A 14,506-nucleotide genomic window follows, 5' to 3' on the forward strand; every position below is an offset into this window, starting at 1 on the left:
GATTGACAACTCTGTAAATAAAACAACAAAAGAAACTCTTAAAAGATCTGAGTTTAATAATGTCAGTGAGAATTCCACAAATATATGGCAAAGTTGTTGTAGATTGATCCTTTATCGCATGGACCAAACTTTTACAAATCTGATTGATACGGATGTTGAAGATGTTAAGGGCCTAACTTAACAACTGTATTTGTATAATAAGTAATTAAAAATGGAGATAATATCCTAAACTTTTAAAGAAACTTTGGTAGATTCATTCATAAATAATACTACTACTCTTTGGACTTTGGTAGTGGCAGACATTAGGAGCTCGAGTCCAGTTCACATCACGTGGACTCATTGGGGGTTACACGTGCGACTTTGCTTCCTGATGATCTTCAATCTAAACCATAATTAAGTTTGATTAACTCTTAATAATAACTCAATTATATATAAAATAAAATGATAGAATATGGTACTTTAATCATCTAATTACAATCTTCCTTCATTGGATCTGAAGCTGAAGCAGTTTCCAGGAAAAGTGGAAAACCTTGAAGCTAAAGGTTCTCTTTTCTCTTTATTAAAGTTTTACTATTATAGTAATAGAAAAATTGGTTTAGTAACTTACCAAACAATTATTACTAAATTAATAAATATAAAGTTTAAATATAAATAAAATCTTCAGGAACTTCAAAGAGACAAACAATGGGTCAATCTTGTTTCTTCAGAGTTCTTCTTGTTTCCTCTCTTTTACTACTCATCTTCTTCTCCACTGGTACGTACGTAATATAAGCTACTTGACATCTTCTTCTTTGTTGGCTAAATCACACTGTTACCAAAGATTATCATGTTTTAGCCCTATGATTTTGATTTCTTTTATGACTGATGATTTTTATTGACAAAAAAAAAATAAAAAAAATATGACTGATGATTTTTTGTTTTGTGAACTTTTCTTTAGCCATGGGGAGAAACTTGCGAACTGCAAAGTTGTCAGGAGTTTACACTACTGCTGAGCTTTTTTCTTTCAGGGTACTTTCTTTGTTCTCTACTTCTCTCTTTGATTTCCTTCTTCTATTTATAGCAACTTTTGTTCTCTACAGATTTCCACTTTTGTTTTAGTTTCTGAACTACAGTTTTGTAACTGGGTTTTGTATCTATAGTATTTTGCATTTTAAAATTTTATCTAATGTTATATATTGCTAATCATATCGTACAAATACAAAATCTATTTCAGTTACTATGTTATATATTACTATGTTTGTTATATTAAAAAAAAAAGAAACTTATATATTGTAAATAATGATATTAGAATAGACATAATAAAGTGGAAATAAATGCAGGAAGGCATGATGACGAGGAAGATGATGGAGCTGATGGATTACGGGCCGACGGGGTCTAACACCAATTGGAATGGTTTTGTTGCATCTCCTCCTCCCCAATCCCCTCCACTTGAATAATACAAAGCTTCTTTTAAATTTGTTTCCTTTTTTTTTTGTCCGAACACAAAAATGGGTTGGTGTCTGATATTTTTGCAATAAATAAATAACAATATGTAATTTGAAAATTCTATATATTTATTGTAAGCTAAGCTCTAGTCTCTCAACTGTGGAAAATACGACTTCAAATTGTAATAAAGTTATGTTTTATATAATTGGTGGACTCATGGGAAACACCATTTTCTAATTTAAAATCTTCCCATACATCAATCTTTTTTGACATGTTGTTCTCTCTTTATTATTATTATTATTATTATTATTTTTTTTTTTTTTTTACTTTTTTAGATGGACAAAATCTAAACTGTAAAATCTAGACCTTAAAAAAAATTGGAGTTGAGTCGGAAAAAGACTAATTTGAAAAAAATCCAGAAACAGAGATCAGACCAAATTTATTTTTCTTAAATTTTTTTTTTTTTTTTACATTTGATAACTTAATTTAAATAATACCTCAAAATATATAATTAAAGGGAAACAATGAATATAATACTTTCTAATTTTTTAAATATCAAATAATTTAAAATAAAACGATTCAATTTCGATCCAACCAAAATAATTTTTTGAATATCATATTGGTTTAAATAGATTCATAATTTTTAAATAAACAAACCGAATTTTTCGAACTCTAACTTAATATTTATCTATCCGAATCGAAATCTTGATAAATAATATTAGCAGTTTTCAACATAAAATATTTTTCTTTTCTAGGGTGGTCCATTCACCACCAATAATTGTAGAACTTAGAACAAATGAAGGTTACCGGTTTTTTCACCCCCATACATATTACATTCTCAGCATTACACCCTGTACTTTTGAGCTCTTAATAAACCAACACAAACAAATTATTTCTATGTATAGCTACCTAAACTCATTATTTTAAGCAATTTACTACACTTCCAATTAAACCAGATAATAACGATCATAAAACCGATTAGACCAATAAAATTGCGTTTTACTCGATTGCGATTAGGATAAACCGATTACTAATAACTATCCAATATTATACGACGTCTTCATGCTAAAACAAAAAAGAGGTTGTGGATTAGGGTTCTTTTCTCTGGTTCTTCAATCTAAATTTGTAATATTGGGGATTTAGAGAGGATGGATCAAATAACGGTACAAGTCATCCTGGTTGGATCTGTCGCTCAATTTCGTTTCATTTTCGTAGTCCACAATACCCTTTTTACACACAAACGCCAACTAGTAGGACAACATGAGTAGAGAATTCACTAACTACTAACCCCGAGAATGACAAGCTCATCGTTTTTAGACCATTTGATCTTCGAAGCAGAGGAAGGTACCAATGTAGTTGTCGTCGTCTTTAGCTTCTTTCTTTTCTTGTGCCTCGCCTCAACGTCATCATCACGTTTCCTTGTGAGGGAGTCATCCGAGTTGGAGTCTCTGTTCATGTGATGCAAATAAAGACAATTGGTGTAACGGTGTAATGATTGCAGCGTCTTGTTATTTTCTTGTTGGTCTATTCGTGTCTTGTTGTTTTCTTGGTGGTGCCTTCATGTCTTGTGTGTGTAGTGGTGTAGTGGTTATAGCGTTTTTTTTAACGTTCTCTTGTTTAAGAGTTACAATTATCTAAATGTTTGTGTCTTAGTGGTGTACGCTTGTTTAAGACATGTTCTAATTGAAAATGAGCTCAAATAGATGAGAATTCTAAATTCAAAAATACAGAGCATCACGTTTACAAAAGCTAAAATGAGACGTAGCAAACAAAACCAAGCATTGTCCTTCCTTTCCTCGATAGTTTGAGTATCTCTGGTTCTTTACCTTTTCTTCCATTCTTTTTCGTTGGGGACTCGAGCTTACCCTTGATCCGTTTAAAGTTCTTCTTTGATCCTTTCTTTCTACCAGGTAGGTTTGGTTCTGGCGGTGGTTTCAGTAGGCCGTAGTTGCTATTGGTCATCCAAAACCGATGACCTCTCACTGGATCAGGACCTGTTTCATATTGTTCTAGCCATACTTGGGAACCAAAGAATGGAGATACAAAATCTTCAACATCTTTACCAACATCTATGATTGCTGCATAAGCATGCTCACATGGAATTCCGGTCACTTGCCACTTGCAGCATGAGCATTCCCATTTTCCTGAAGTCAAGTTCAGACCATTTGAATTCCCATCAACCCAAATCTCAAACTTACCATGTGTTCCTTTTAAGACTTCACATCTCATAGCTTCTTCTTCCTCCTTTTCCAGAATATCTGACACATACTCAGATATCTTTTTCTTCCATTTGAGTATTTTTTCTTTTCTCTTTGTTATACGTGCCATTGCTTGTCTTCTAATTGTTTCCATCATTGGAACCAATGCCTTTGCCCTTGCTTTAACGATTGTTGCATTAAATGACTCTGTTGCATTGTTGTCTACATCCTCACAAGAACTACCGATCTTAAAAAAAGGTCTACACCAAGTTTTTGGTTCCTCCTTCATGACATCTTCATACAAAGACAGACTGTATGCCCTCATCGCATTCAAGTTAGCTTTATATTCATCATGGCTGTAACTCCAAGCTAAATTCCACACATGCATCTTCAAGAAATCTTTATTTGCATGTCTCTTCTTCAAGTTCTCAACTATATGCTTGACACACGGCCTGTGCTCAGCATTTGGTACTACACTTTTTACTGCACTTATGATTCCCTACATCAACCAAACGAACAAGTCACATATCTAGCTTGCACAGCCTAGCTAGCTACTTCGAACCTTATGATACGCTCATATGCTCCTATTTATATGTGGAGTACGCATGCATTTATATATGAACGTAAGTGGATGATAGTGTTGGTCTTGTTACCTAATCGAATTAAAACCATTATCATATGAAAAAGTCAATCCAAAATAGCATTATATAAGATCATATAATTAAATTTTCTCTTCTAAAAAGATACTAAACGTTGAAGATCAAAACTGAGTTACGTAAGACTAACGTAAAAACTACAATTTAGGTGGTAACTAGCATACCTTGTATAGGAAAAACTAAACCATGTATAGGAAAAAAAAAATTACCTTGCAACGATCTGAGAGGACTACATACCCACTCCCATCTTTTAGATTCAAGTCAAGCTTTAACTGATTCATAAACCAAAGCCAGTTGTCAGCATTCTCAGCTTGAACGGTTGCCCATGCTATTGGATATATTTGGTTGTTTGCATCATGACCAATAACAGCCAATAGACAACCTTTAATAGCATGCTTCAAGAAGGTTCCATCAATACCAATGATTGGTCTACAATAGTAGAATGCATTCTTCATTGCTCCAAGACATACATATATCCGATCAAATACATCTTCCCCAGCAGCATTAGAGACACAATCAACAAATGCAGTTGATCCCGGATTAGAAAGTTTAATTTCAGCAACATAGCCTCGGAGATGAGCAAATTGTTGATCATATTCATCCTTTAGCCACTTCAATGCTAGAAGTCTTCCTCTCTGAACTTGGCCAATAGTACTTCCAAATTTCCATTGCTCCTTAATATGGCGTTGAATATCAAGAGGCATGAAGTCAGGTTGTAGCCTTAGTTTATCCATGAATAACCTACCAATCACTGGGCTCTTCAACAGCTTGCATTTCCCATTAGAAGAACATGAATGACCAATGCATTTAGTTCTCAAAACCCACAACTGCTTCGATTCATCGTATGCAAAATATACTTTCCAACCACACTTTTGCGTGTGAGCACACCTAAAGCTGATTTTGTTCTTCTCCCACCTATTTTGTCTAAGATTTTCTCTATTTTTCAATGCATAATGGAGCATAGTCTCTTTGATTTCAAAAGCAGTGAAGAAGGTTCTACCAATAGCCAACTTATCATTTGTTCCTAGCCTAATTTTCCTATCTCTAGTAATTACAGGATCTTCCTCGTCATCCGAACTATCTGGAATGGTATTTTGCTGAATCTGAAACTCATCTAACCAATCTGTAACAGCTTCCTCTACCTCGTAGTCAAACCTCTCCATGATGTCTTCTTCTGTTTCATCTTTTGATCTTTTGCTATTTTTCTTTGCCCTACCTCCTTGTCCTCACAATTCCTTTCAACATCATCGTTGTTCTCATAATTCCTTTCACCATCTCCAGCAACAAGAACCTCTCGCTCGTCTCCTCCATTCTCTTTGGCAGGAGATTTCGTTCTCTTCCTCTTTCTTGACCTTTCTACAGAAGCTTTGTCGTCTCCATCACGCTCTATCTCGTACCTGTTTTTCTCACTACCATCTGAATCACGTTGACAAAGAGACTCTTCCACAAGCATGTTCTCTTTCACTCTGAACAACCTCTCTAAATCCCCAATATTACAAATTTAGATTGAAGAACCAGAAAAAGAACCCTAATCCACAACCTCTTTTTTGTTTTAGCATGAAGACGTCGTATAATATTGGATAGCAATTAGTAATCGGTTTACCCTGATCGCAATCGAGTAAAACGCAATTTTATTGGTCTAATCGGTTTTATGATCGTGATTTTCTGGTTTAATTGGAGGTGTAGTAAATTGCTTAAAAAATGAGTTTAGGTAGTTATACGTAGAAATAATTTGTTTGTGTTGGTTTATTAAGAGCTCAAAAGTATAGGGTGTAATGCTGAGAATGTAATATGTATGGGGGTGAAAAAACCGGTGACCCAACAAATGACTATTCCAAGTTTTTTTTTTTTTATTCTTTAACAAAAACTAATTTCTTAAATAAAAAAAGAAATCAAAAAGGGAAAAGAAACTAATTAAAGTCCGCGCAAACCCTAGAAAATACTAATAACCCCAAATCCGAAAAATCGATTTCGTCAGACTCAGAATCTAAAGGTTTGTAATCGGAATCTCAAATCGTTCCTATGATGAATTCAAGGTCTCTATTTGTTTACCCTCAGTATGTTGTCCTCATTTGGGTTACTTTGTAGATTGTTCGTTTGATAGATTAGAGTTTTGAGCTCTGATTATGTTATGTTTTTGTTTTGGATCTTCTGAGAAAAAATGATGAATAGATGAATAGATTTAGATTCATACAGTTTTGTTTATGAACACACACTGTGGATATACTTAATTATGTACTTGGTTGAATGATTGTGAAGTTCTATATTTCTGCTTTGATTGGTTGAAAGAACTCAGGTTACTCTTAGATATGGAGTTGTGATTGTTTTCATTTGACAGGTGATTGGAACGTAAAGACTTTGCCTTTTTTGTGCAATGTCACCGGATCATAGAGATAGCCATAGAAAGAGGTCTCGTCCTCAGTCTGATTATGATGACAATGGTGGAAGCAAAAGGAGATATCGTAGCGATGATAGGGATTCACTTGTGATTGATCGTGATGATACTGTATTCAGATACCTGTGCCCGGTTAAAAAGATTGGGAGTGTTATTGGTAGAGGAGGTGATATTGTCAAGCAACTGAGGACGGACACTAGGTCGAAAATTAGAATAGGGGAAGCAATTCCTGGATGTGATGAACGCGTGATTACGATCTATAGTCCCAGTGCTGAGACCAATGCCTTTGGAGATGGAGAGAAAGTTCTTTCTCCTGCGCAGGATGCTTTGTTTAGGATCCATGATAGAGTAGTTGCAGATGATGGCCCAAGCGAAGATAGCTCTGAAGGAGAGCAACAAGTTACAGCAAAGTTGCTGGTTCCTTCGGATCAGATCGGATGTATTCTTGGGAGAGGTGGCCAGATTGTCCAGAACATTCGGAGTGAAACAGGTGCTCAAATTCGCATCATCAAGGACAGGAACATGCCTCTATGTGCCTTGAGTTCAGATGAGCTCATTCAGGTACTTGCAGATTTATCTGTTTTTCATAATTTGCCTTTTCTGTGTGAAGTGAAACAGTCTTTTGGCGAATTCCTTATGAAGTCACTTTCTTACTAAGCTTTTTTTTTTTTCTTTAAATCTCTTTTTCTTTTTAGATATCTGGAGAAGTGCTCATTGTTAAGAAGGCTCTGCATCAGATTGCCTCTCGCCTTCATGAAAATCCTTCGCGTAGTCAGAACCTACTTTCTTCTGCAATATCTGGTGGATATCCTTCTGGTACACTGATGAGCCATGCGGGTGCTCCTCGACTTGTAGGGATAGCACCGCTGATGGGTTCATATGGACGTGATGCTGGAGATTGGTCACGCCCTTTATACCAACCTCCAAGAAATGAGCCACCGCCAACAGAGTTTTGTATTCGCCTAGTTTCCCCAGTTGAAAACATTGCAAGTGTTATTGGGAAAGGTGGTGCTCTAATCAATCAGCTTCGACAGGAAACCAGAGCAACCATTAAAGTTGATAGCTCTAGAACTGAAGGAAATGATTGTTTAATAACTATATCAGCAAGAGAGGTTTGAATTTCTTTCAAGGCCCCTCCGTCTTTTACTTAAGAATAGTTTATCCAACTTGTCTTCCTTGACATTGTCTATCTGTTTTAGGTTTTTGAGGACGCGTATTCCCCAACCATAGAAGCAGCTATGCGACTGCAACCAAAATGCAGTGATAAGGTGGAAAGAGACTCTGGACTTGTTTCATTCACCACTCGTCTTCTCGTGCCAAGTTCTAGGATTGGTTGTATCCTTGGTAAAGGAGGAGCCATCATAACTGAGATGAGAAGAATGACCAAAGCTAACATCCGTGTTCTGGGAAAGGAAAATCTTCCAAAAGTTGCATCTGACGATGATGAGATGGTTCAGGTAAAATTCACAATATCATAATGCTGCTACTCTAATTGCCATTGCAGTTTATCCTTTCACGCTTAAATCCGTTCACGTGGAGTCTTAACAGCAGAAGTTATTTTGATGTTCAGATCTCTGGAGAACTTGACGTTGCCAAGGATGCTCTCATACAAATTACATCAAGATTAAGAGCCAATGTTTTTGACCGGGAAGGTGCTGTTTCTGCACTTATGCCGGTCTTGCCATATGTTCCTGTTGCACCAGATGCTGGTGATAGATTGGACTATGATAGTAGAGATAGCAGAAGACTGGAACGCGGGAATCCTTATCCTGGTGGTTATGGCTCAAGTGGTTTGTCTTCTGAGAGTTATTCTCCTTATGGCGCACCGGTATGTCTTCTAAAAGGTTTCATTACATGTTTTCAACATATCGCTTCTCAATTAATGAGTCTTCGGACGTGTTTTTGTAGGTTGGTGGTAGTAGTAGTACTCCATATGGAGTGTATGGAGGTTATGCATCTGGACGCAGTGGCAGTTCTGGGTGAGTTTATTTCTTTCCTGATGTAGTTGTTACACTATGAAGTATTTACCGGTTTACCCTTTAGAACTTCCTTTATCAACTGTTTTTAATGTCAATGTACTGCACATACTTTTGGTTTTCGTATGCCTAACAATTCTTTGTGGTTGATCCTGATCATGGGTTTTGTCTTCAGGTTATCCAGCCATTCTTCTACCTATCGACGTAGAAACTATGATTACTAGAAGCTATTGGTGGGTGATTAAAAAGGTTAGATTATAATATCGTTTGCTTAAGTCCTTTAAAACTTAGTTTACCTTAGCTACTTGTCCCAAGTTCATGACATAATCTGATCTGATCTGTGCCGGTGTCAGATTCTGATTCACTGCTTTTTTCCCTTTGTGACCTTTTCCCGTCCCACTAAAACAGTGTGAGATCCTGAAGCCTGAAGCCAACCCCACAGCCCACAGTTGAAGCCTTTTCCACCAAACAAGATGACCAAGCTGAATTACCAAACTCTACCTAGGAGACCCGATTACATGTGGATGAGATTTTTAAGTTTGTTTCAAAACTGTCCATGTCCGCTGTGACCAAAATACTACCAAGTTCCCACCCGTTATAACCATATCCAGTTGGCCTTGGCTGTAATGCTGTCTGTGTTTCAGTTTATCTTTCTTTCCTGGGATCAGATTCCAAAACCTTAGTTTGGTTGTGTGTAGTTCCTTTTGTATGAACGATTTAACTTATGTCAAACGCTCTCTTGCATTGGTTTTACTTTCAGCATGCTTAAGCTTCCCTTTGACAGGTTACCGTATCGCAAACTATTGCCTTAACGGTCTTCAAGAGTCATTACAGATCTTTTGCAGGGAAAGAGATGAGTGAGAATCGATCAATTATTGTCGAGATTCTTCAGGTTAATCAACCATTTTGGGCATTAAGATCAATCTGTTATGCCTTTTGGTCCACATGAAAGGTATATAAACTTCTTCTCTCTATATTATTTGTTTGCACATATGCTTCCCTGCCAGGAGTTAAAAAGACAGGTTGCTACATCTGGAAGATACTCTCGTCATTGGAAACCAATTTCTTGGACATTAGATTGCCGGTAACTTCATCTCTCCGCAAGTTTGCACTGTGAATACTCCAAAGACCGTCATTTCGAGCCTATGACTGTCTGATTTTCTTACCTGAGCCAACCGGATTTTGCTGCCTATCTCAAAGCAATCTCTTCATTTGTTGAATGATGTTTTAAATTGGTAAAACAATTTATATTTCAACTTTTCAATTAGTTAGATCTAGTGAAACAACTTCTTTGTGTAAAACTACTTGGATCAATAAAGATTTGTATAATTACTTGTCTTCCAAAATATGTAATTACTAACATTTTAATTTAGTGGCCTGTTTAAGAGTTTTCAGAACCCTATTTGATTACAATTTACAATAAGTTGAAACGGTGTCGCTTTATCAGTAGCTTCGATCTTTTAATTTCCTTTTCGTCGTCGTGGTGAAAGCTCAAATGCAGCAGTTGAATAAGTAGAAGGCAAATAAATTTCCATTGATTTCACAAGTCGTATGCTTAATCTTCTCTCCACCACTATCTCTACTCGCCTTCGTTTTTTTAACAAGGTTAAATCTCTCTCATGTCGTTGTTACTCTTTCCAGTTTTGTTCTACTACCTCAGCGTCTTCGTCCTCTTCTTCCTTGGGAAATGATTCAGCTATCCCAAGAAATTATGAATCTTCCTCGTTTAATTTACTTTCGAGGTCTGTTGGTGGGGCAACGAAGGTCCGTGGCGTTACTGGTTCCTATCTAAAAGACTTGCTTTTGGATTTGTCCGATGTGGTTCCCAATATTACCCGTAGTTTTATGAGATTTCCTGGCTTGAAACCCGAAAATGTGCTTGAGTTGTTACTGGGTTTTCAAACTGAGGTTCAAAAAGATGGAATTGGGAGTAGAAAGGTTCGAGCTTTATGGGAGATTTTCAGATGGGCTGGTGGGCAATATAAAGGGTTTAAGCATTTACCTCAGGCTTGTGAAGTCATGGCCTCGATACTTATCCGGGAAGGTATGGTTAAGGAAGTTGAATTGTTGCTTATGGAGATGGAGAGTACGGGAGATACATTGGTTAAGGAGGGGATTTTCTGTGATTTGATCGGGAAATATGTAGATGATTTCGATTCCAGGAAGGCAGTTATGCTGTTTGATTGGATGAGGCGTAGGGGTTTAGTACCTGTAGCTTCGTGTTACCAGATTCTTATTAATTATTTGGTCAGATTTCACAGAACAGAATCAGCATATAGAATTTGTTTGGATTGGGTGGAGACAACTGCTGAATCAAATCAGATGAACTTAGATAGAATCGGGAAAGTTATTGAGTTGCTTTGCTTGGACCAGAGAGTGCAGGAGGCTAGAGTCTTAGCGAGAAAGCTTGTGGCTTTGGGTTGTAACCTGAATAGCTCAGTTTATAGTAAGATTGCTTTAGGATACAGCGAGAAGCAAGACTTTGAGGATTTGTTGAGTTTCATTAGTGAAGTTAAATATCAACCTGATTTGTTTGTTGGCAATCGGATTGTACATTCACTCTGCAAAAGGTTTGGCTCAGAGAGAGCTTCTGTATATATGGAAGAGCTTGTGCGCTTAGGTTTTAATCCTGATGAAGTCACCTTCGGTATCTTGATTGGTTGGTGTTGTTATGAAGGAGATATCAAAAGAGGGTTTCTTTACTTATCTGAGGTTACGTCAAAGGGTTTTAAACCCGATGTGTGTAGTTATAATGCTATCTTAGGTGGGCTTTTTAGAATAGGATTGTGGCAACATACCAGTTGTATTCTGGATGAGATGAAGGAAAATGGCCTGTTCCCCAGCTTGTTTACATTTAAGATAATGGTAACTGGATACTGCAAAGCTAGACGGTTTGAAGAAGCTAAGGCTAGTGTTAAGGAGATGTTTGGTTATGGGTTGATAGAAGCATCTCAAGTTGAAGATCCGCTTTCAGAAGCATTTAGTTTAGTAGGATTTGATCCTTTAGCTGTTAAATTGAAAAGGGACAATGATTCCAAATTATCCAAAGCTGAATTCTTCGATGATCTTGGGAATGGCTTATACTTGCACACTGATTTGGATGCTTACGAGCAGAGGTTGAATATGTTACTTGATAGATCAGCGCTTCCGGAATTTAATTTGCTTATCGTTAAAGCATGTAAGGACGGCGATTTACAAACAGCATTGAAGCTTCATGATGAAATGGCTCGATGGGGTCAAAAACTATCACGCCGGAGTTTTGCTGTTTTAATGAAGAGTCTCTGTGCATCACGTTTCCATGTCAAAGTAAGTGTTAGCCTATTGGAAAAATGGCCAAAGCTGGCTAATCAGTTAGATGGAGAAACCCTCAACGTTCTTGTCCAAGAATATTGCAAGAAGGGATTTAACCGACATAGCAAACTCATTTTCCATCGAATGATACAAATGCATCATCCTATCGATAATGCAACTTACACATCTTTGATTAGTTGTTTTTGTAAGAAAGAAACACTAAATGATCTTCTAAATGTGTGGAATGCTGCCCAAAATTCTAACTGGTTACCTGATTTGATCTATTGCGGAGCTCTATGGGAAGGTCTTGTACGGAAAGGATTGGTGGAGGAAGCCGTTAAACTCTTTGAGCACATATTCATATCTTATCCTCTATCACAGTCAGAAGCCTGTATGATTTTCGTCGAGAAGCTCACAGTTCTTGGGTTTGCATCTATTGCTCATTCTGTTGTTAAAAGGCTTGAAGGAGAAGGTTACATTTTGGAACAAGTGGTTCACAATCATCTTATCAGAGGACTCTGCAAGGAGAAGAATGATTCAGCTGCATTTGATATACTCGACGAAATGCTAGACAAGAAACACTTTCCGAGCGTGGGAAGTTCTTTGATGTTAATTCCTCGACTTTGTGGAGCTAACAAAACAGAAAAGGCATTTACTTTAGCAGAGCAATCAGATTCATCTTCTGTCCACTGTGCTTTGATAGAAGGACTATGCTTAGCTGGGATGATGCTCGATGCAGAAAAGCAGCTAAGGATAATGTTATCAAACGGGTTTTTACCGAATACCGATATCTACAATCTGATGTTTCAAGGTTATTGTAAAGGTAACAACTGGAGGAGAGTTGAGGAAGTCCTAGGAATCTTGGTGAGAAAGAACATAATCTGTTCGGTTATGAGTTACAGAGAATATGTTCGGAAAATGTGTTTAGAACGTCAGTTTCTGTCTGCAATAAGGCTGAAGGAGTTTCTGGTTCTAGGAGAAAGCAATCCTGGCGGAGTAATCATTTATAATCTGCTGATTTTCTATCTGTTTCAGGCTAAGAATCGTTTGGAGGTTAATAACGTCTTGCTCGAAATGCGGGAGAAAGGTTTTTTGCCTGATGAAACCACATTTAATTTTCTTGTACACGGATACTCTTTGTCTGGAGATTATTCAAGTTCTGTGCAATATCTCTCGGCTATGATCTCTGAGGGGATGAAACCTAATCATCGAAGCATAAGAGCAGTTACAAGGTCTCTGTGTGACAATGGAAATGTGAAGAAAGCTCTTGATTTGTGGCAGGTAATGGAATCAAAAGGCTGGATTTTGGGTTCTTCAGTTGTCGAAACCAAAATCGCTGAATCCCTAATTTCGAAAGGAGAAATTCCAAAAGCTGAAGATTTTCTGACCAGTGTGACACGCAATGGCATCATGGCTCCCAACTACGATAATCTAATCAAGAAACTATCTGACCACGGGAGTCTTGACATAGCGGTTCATCTCTTGAACACAATGATGAAGAACCGAAGCATTCCAGATTCTTCAAGCTATGATTCAGTCATCAGTGGCTTGCTGAGATGCAATCAATTGGAAAAAGCTATGGACTTTCAAACAGAAATGGTGGAATTAGGTCTAAGTCCAAAATTAAGTACATGGAGTGGTCTTGTTCTTAAGTATTGTGAGGCAAGTCAAGTTATGGAATCAGAAAGACTCTTCAAATCAATGGTTGGGCTAGGCGAAACACCGAGCCAAGAGATGTTCAAGCTTGTGATTGATCAATTTCGAGTAGAGAACAATACAGTGAAAGCTTCGGAGATGATGGAAATGATGCAGAAGTGTGGTTATGAAATTGATTTTGAGACCCATTGGTCTTTGATCAGTAACATGAGCACTGCTAAAGAGAAAAAGACAACAGCTGGTGAAGGATTCTTGTCTAGACTTCTCTCTGGCAACGGGTTTACTTGGAAGCGATGACTCATTTTTTAAAAGTTTGACGCTAATTTATAAATATAAAAAAACTTGTGTTCTTTTTATGTAATTTAACGATCGTGGCGCAAACGTGGAACCCCCTAAGAGAGCCAGAGTGTTTAGTTTGACTTTTGTTGTTGTCAACTTTTGCGTTATTTGACTAATTCATCTTCACATAAGCCAACTCAAAAGCTGAAGTTATCTCTTCGAACTCATAAAGCGTACATACTTTTTATTTGGTTTAGGTGTCCTACTTCAGTTTAATATGGTTTGGCTTCGATTAATAAATAAATAGTTTTTTTATTTGATTAATAACCTTAAAATAGACTGTGTTTGACACATGAACACACATTTGGGTTCAACATCTCCAATCACTTAGGAGCTTTAGTTTAAATTTTCCAACTATCTAGAGATTTCCTACAATAAAAGATGAGTTTAAAATATTTAAGTGGATTTGTTAATCATCTGCGAACATAACTAATACCATTAATATAACTTATCATCATACATGATATATAACATGTAACTACTCCACATGTTCCAGCTACAGATTTTGTATCTAAATGTGGACAGAGTTTACGTTTCCAGATTTGACAAGTTTCGAGATTTGGTGGATCA

The 14,506-nt window shown here is 36.9% G+C and overlaps 4 protein-coding genes across 7 annotated transcripts; 3 read left to right on the top strand and 1 right to left on the bottom strand.

Annotated features, from left to right (window-relative positions):
- The first annotated feature begins 455 nt into the window (after positions 1-455).
- Positions 456-1,567, top strand: LOC17882666. Its single transcript, XM_006289525.2, has 4 exons — positions 456-542; positions 665-754; positions 938-1,008; positions 1,320-1,567. Exons 2-4 carry the CDS (start codon positions 685-687, stop codon positions 1,434-1,436), a joined length of 258 nt encoding a protein of 85 aa, XP_006289587.1. The 5' UTR covers positions 456-542; positions 665-684; the 3' UTR covers positions 1,437-1,567.
- Positions 1,568-3,174: 1,607 nt separating this feature from the next.
- LOC111830250 lies at positions 3,175-5,732 on the bottom strand. Its single transcript, XM_023781959.1, has 3 exons — positions 5,435-5,732; positions 4,489-5,360; positions 3,175-4,122 (listed from the first exon to the last, which is right to left on the bottom strand). Exons 1-3 carry the CDS (start codon positions 5,730-5,732, stop codon positions 3,175-3,177), a joined length of 2,118 nt encoding a protein of 705 aa, XP_023637727.1.
- Positions 5,733-6,184: 452 nt separating this feature from the next.
- Positions 6,185-9,982, top strand: LOC17882930 (KH domain-containing protein HEN4). 4 transcript variants are annotated; one of them, XM_023781031.1, is made up of 8 exons: positions 6,185-6,272; positions 6,618-7,235; positions 7,370-7,786; positions 7,874-8,131; positions 8,245-8,502; positions 8,583-8,653; positions 8,826-8,899; positions 9,435-9,982. In XM_023781031.1, the coding sequence occupies exons 2-7, from the start codon at positions 6,654-6,656 to the stop codon at positions 8,872-8,874; spliced, it is 1,635 nt and encodes a 544-aa protein (XP_023636799.1). In that variant the 5' UTR covers positions 6,185-6,272; positions 6,618-6,653; the 3' UTR covers positions 8,875-8,899; positions 9,435-9,982. The 4 variants fall into 4 exon arrangements, with proteins under 4 accessions (XP_023636799.1, XP_023636798.1, XP_006287327.1 ...); XM_023781030.1 differs by having other exon boundaries at positions 9,004-9,979; XM_006287265.2 differs by having other exon boundaries at positions 9,059-9,979.
- A 169-nt stretch (positions 9,983-10,151) lies between these two features.
- Positions 10,152-14,085, top strand: LOC17882765 (pentatricopeptide repeat-containing protein At5g15280, mitochondrial). The gene has a single exon (XM_006286855.2). It carries the CDS (start codon positions 10,202-10,204, stop codon positions 13,892-13,894), a length of 3,693 nt encoding a protein of 1,230 aa, XP_006286917.1. The 5' UTR covers positions 10,152-10,201; the 3' UTR covers positions 13,895-14,085.
- The last annotated feature ends 421 nt before the right edge of the window (positions 14,086-14,506 follow it).

This window comes from Capsella rubella, unplaced genomic scaffold (assembly GCF_000375325.1).
Source record: "Capsella rubella cultivar Monte Gargano unplaced genomic scaffold, Caprub1_0 scaffold_6, whole genome shotgun sequence".
Classification (NCBI taxonomy): domain Eukaryota; kingdom Viridiplantae; phylum Streptophyta; class Magnoliopsida; order Brassicales; family Brassicaceae; genus Capsella; species Capsella rubella.

Bases quoted from the DNA above. Each gene is read 5' to 3' on its own strand.
- LOC17882666 (XM_006289525.2), top strand. From the start codon at position 685: ATGGGTCAATCTTGTTTCTTCAGAGTTCTTCTTGTTTCCTCTCTTTTA. The intron at 755-937 runs GTACGTACGTAA...ACTTTTCTTTAG, and splicing joins ACTCATCTTCTTCTCCACTG to CCATGGGGAGAAACTTGCGA. The intron at 1,009-1,319 runs GTACTTTCTTTG...AAATAAATGCAG, and splicing joins CTGAGCTTTTTTCTTTCAGG to GAAGGCATGATGACGAGGAA.
- LOC111830250 (XM_023781959.1), bottom strand. From the start codon at position 5,732: ATGCTTGTGGAAGAGTCTCTTTGTCAACGTGATTCAGATGGTAGTGAG. The intron at 5,361-5,434 runs GTTTGACTACGA...ATACCATTCCAG, and splicing joins GAAGAAGACATCATGGAGAG to ATAGTTCGGATGACGAGGAA. The intron at 4,123-4,488 runs GTAATTTTTTTT...TGGTTGATGTAG, and splicing joins TCCTCTCAGATCGTTGCAAG to GGAATCATAAGTGCAGTAAA.
- LOC17882930 (XM_023781031.1), top strand. From the start codon at position 6,654: ATGTCACCGGATCATAGAGATAGCCATAGAAAGAGGTCTCGTCCTCAG. The intron at 7,787-7,873 runs GTTTGAATTTCT...TATCTGTTTTAG, and splicing joins TAACTATATCAGCAAGAGAG to GTTTTTGAGGACGCGTATTC. The intron at 8,132-8,244 runs GTAAAATTCACA...TTTGATGTTCAG, and splicing joins ACGATGATGAGATGGTTCAG to ATCTCTGGAGAACTTGACGT.
- LOC17882765 (XM_006286855.2), top strand. From the start codon at position 10,202: ATGCTTAATCTTCTCTCCACCACTATCTCTACTCGCCTTCGTTTTTTT.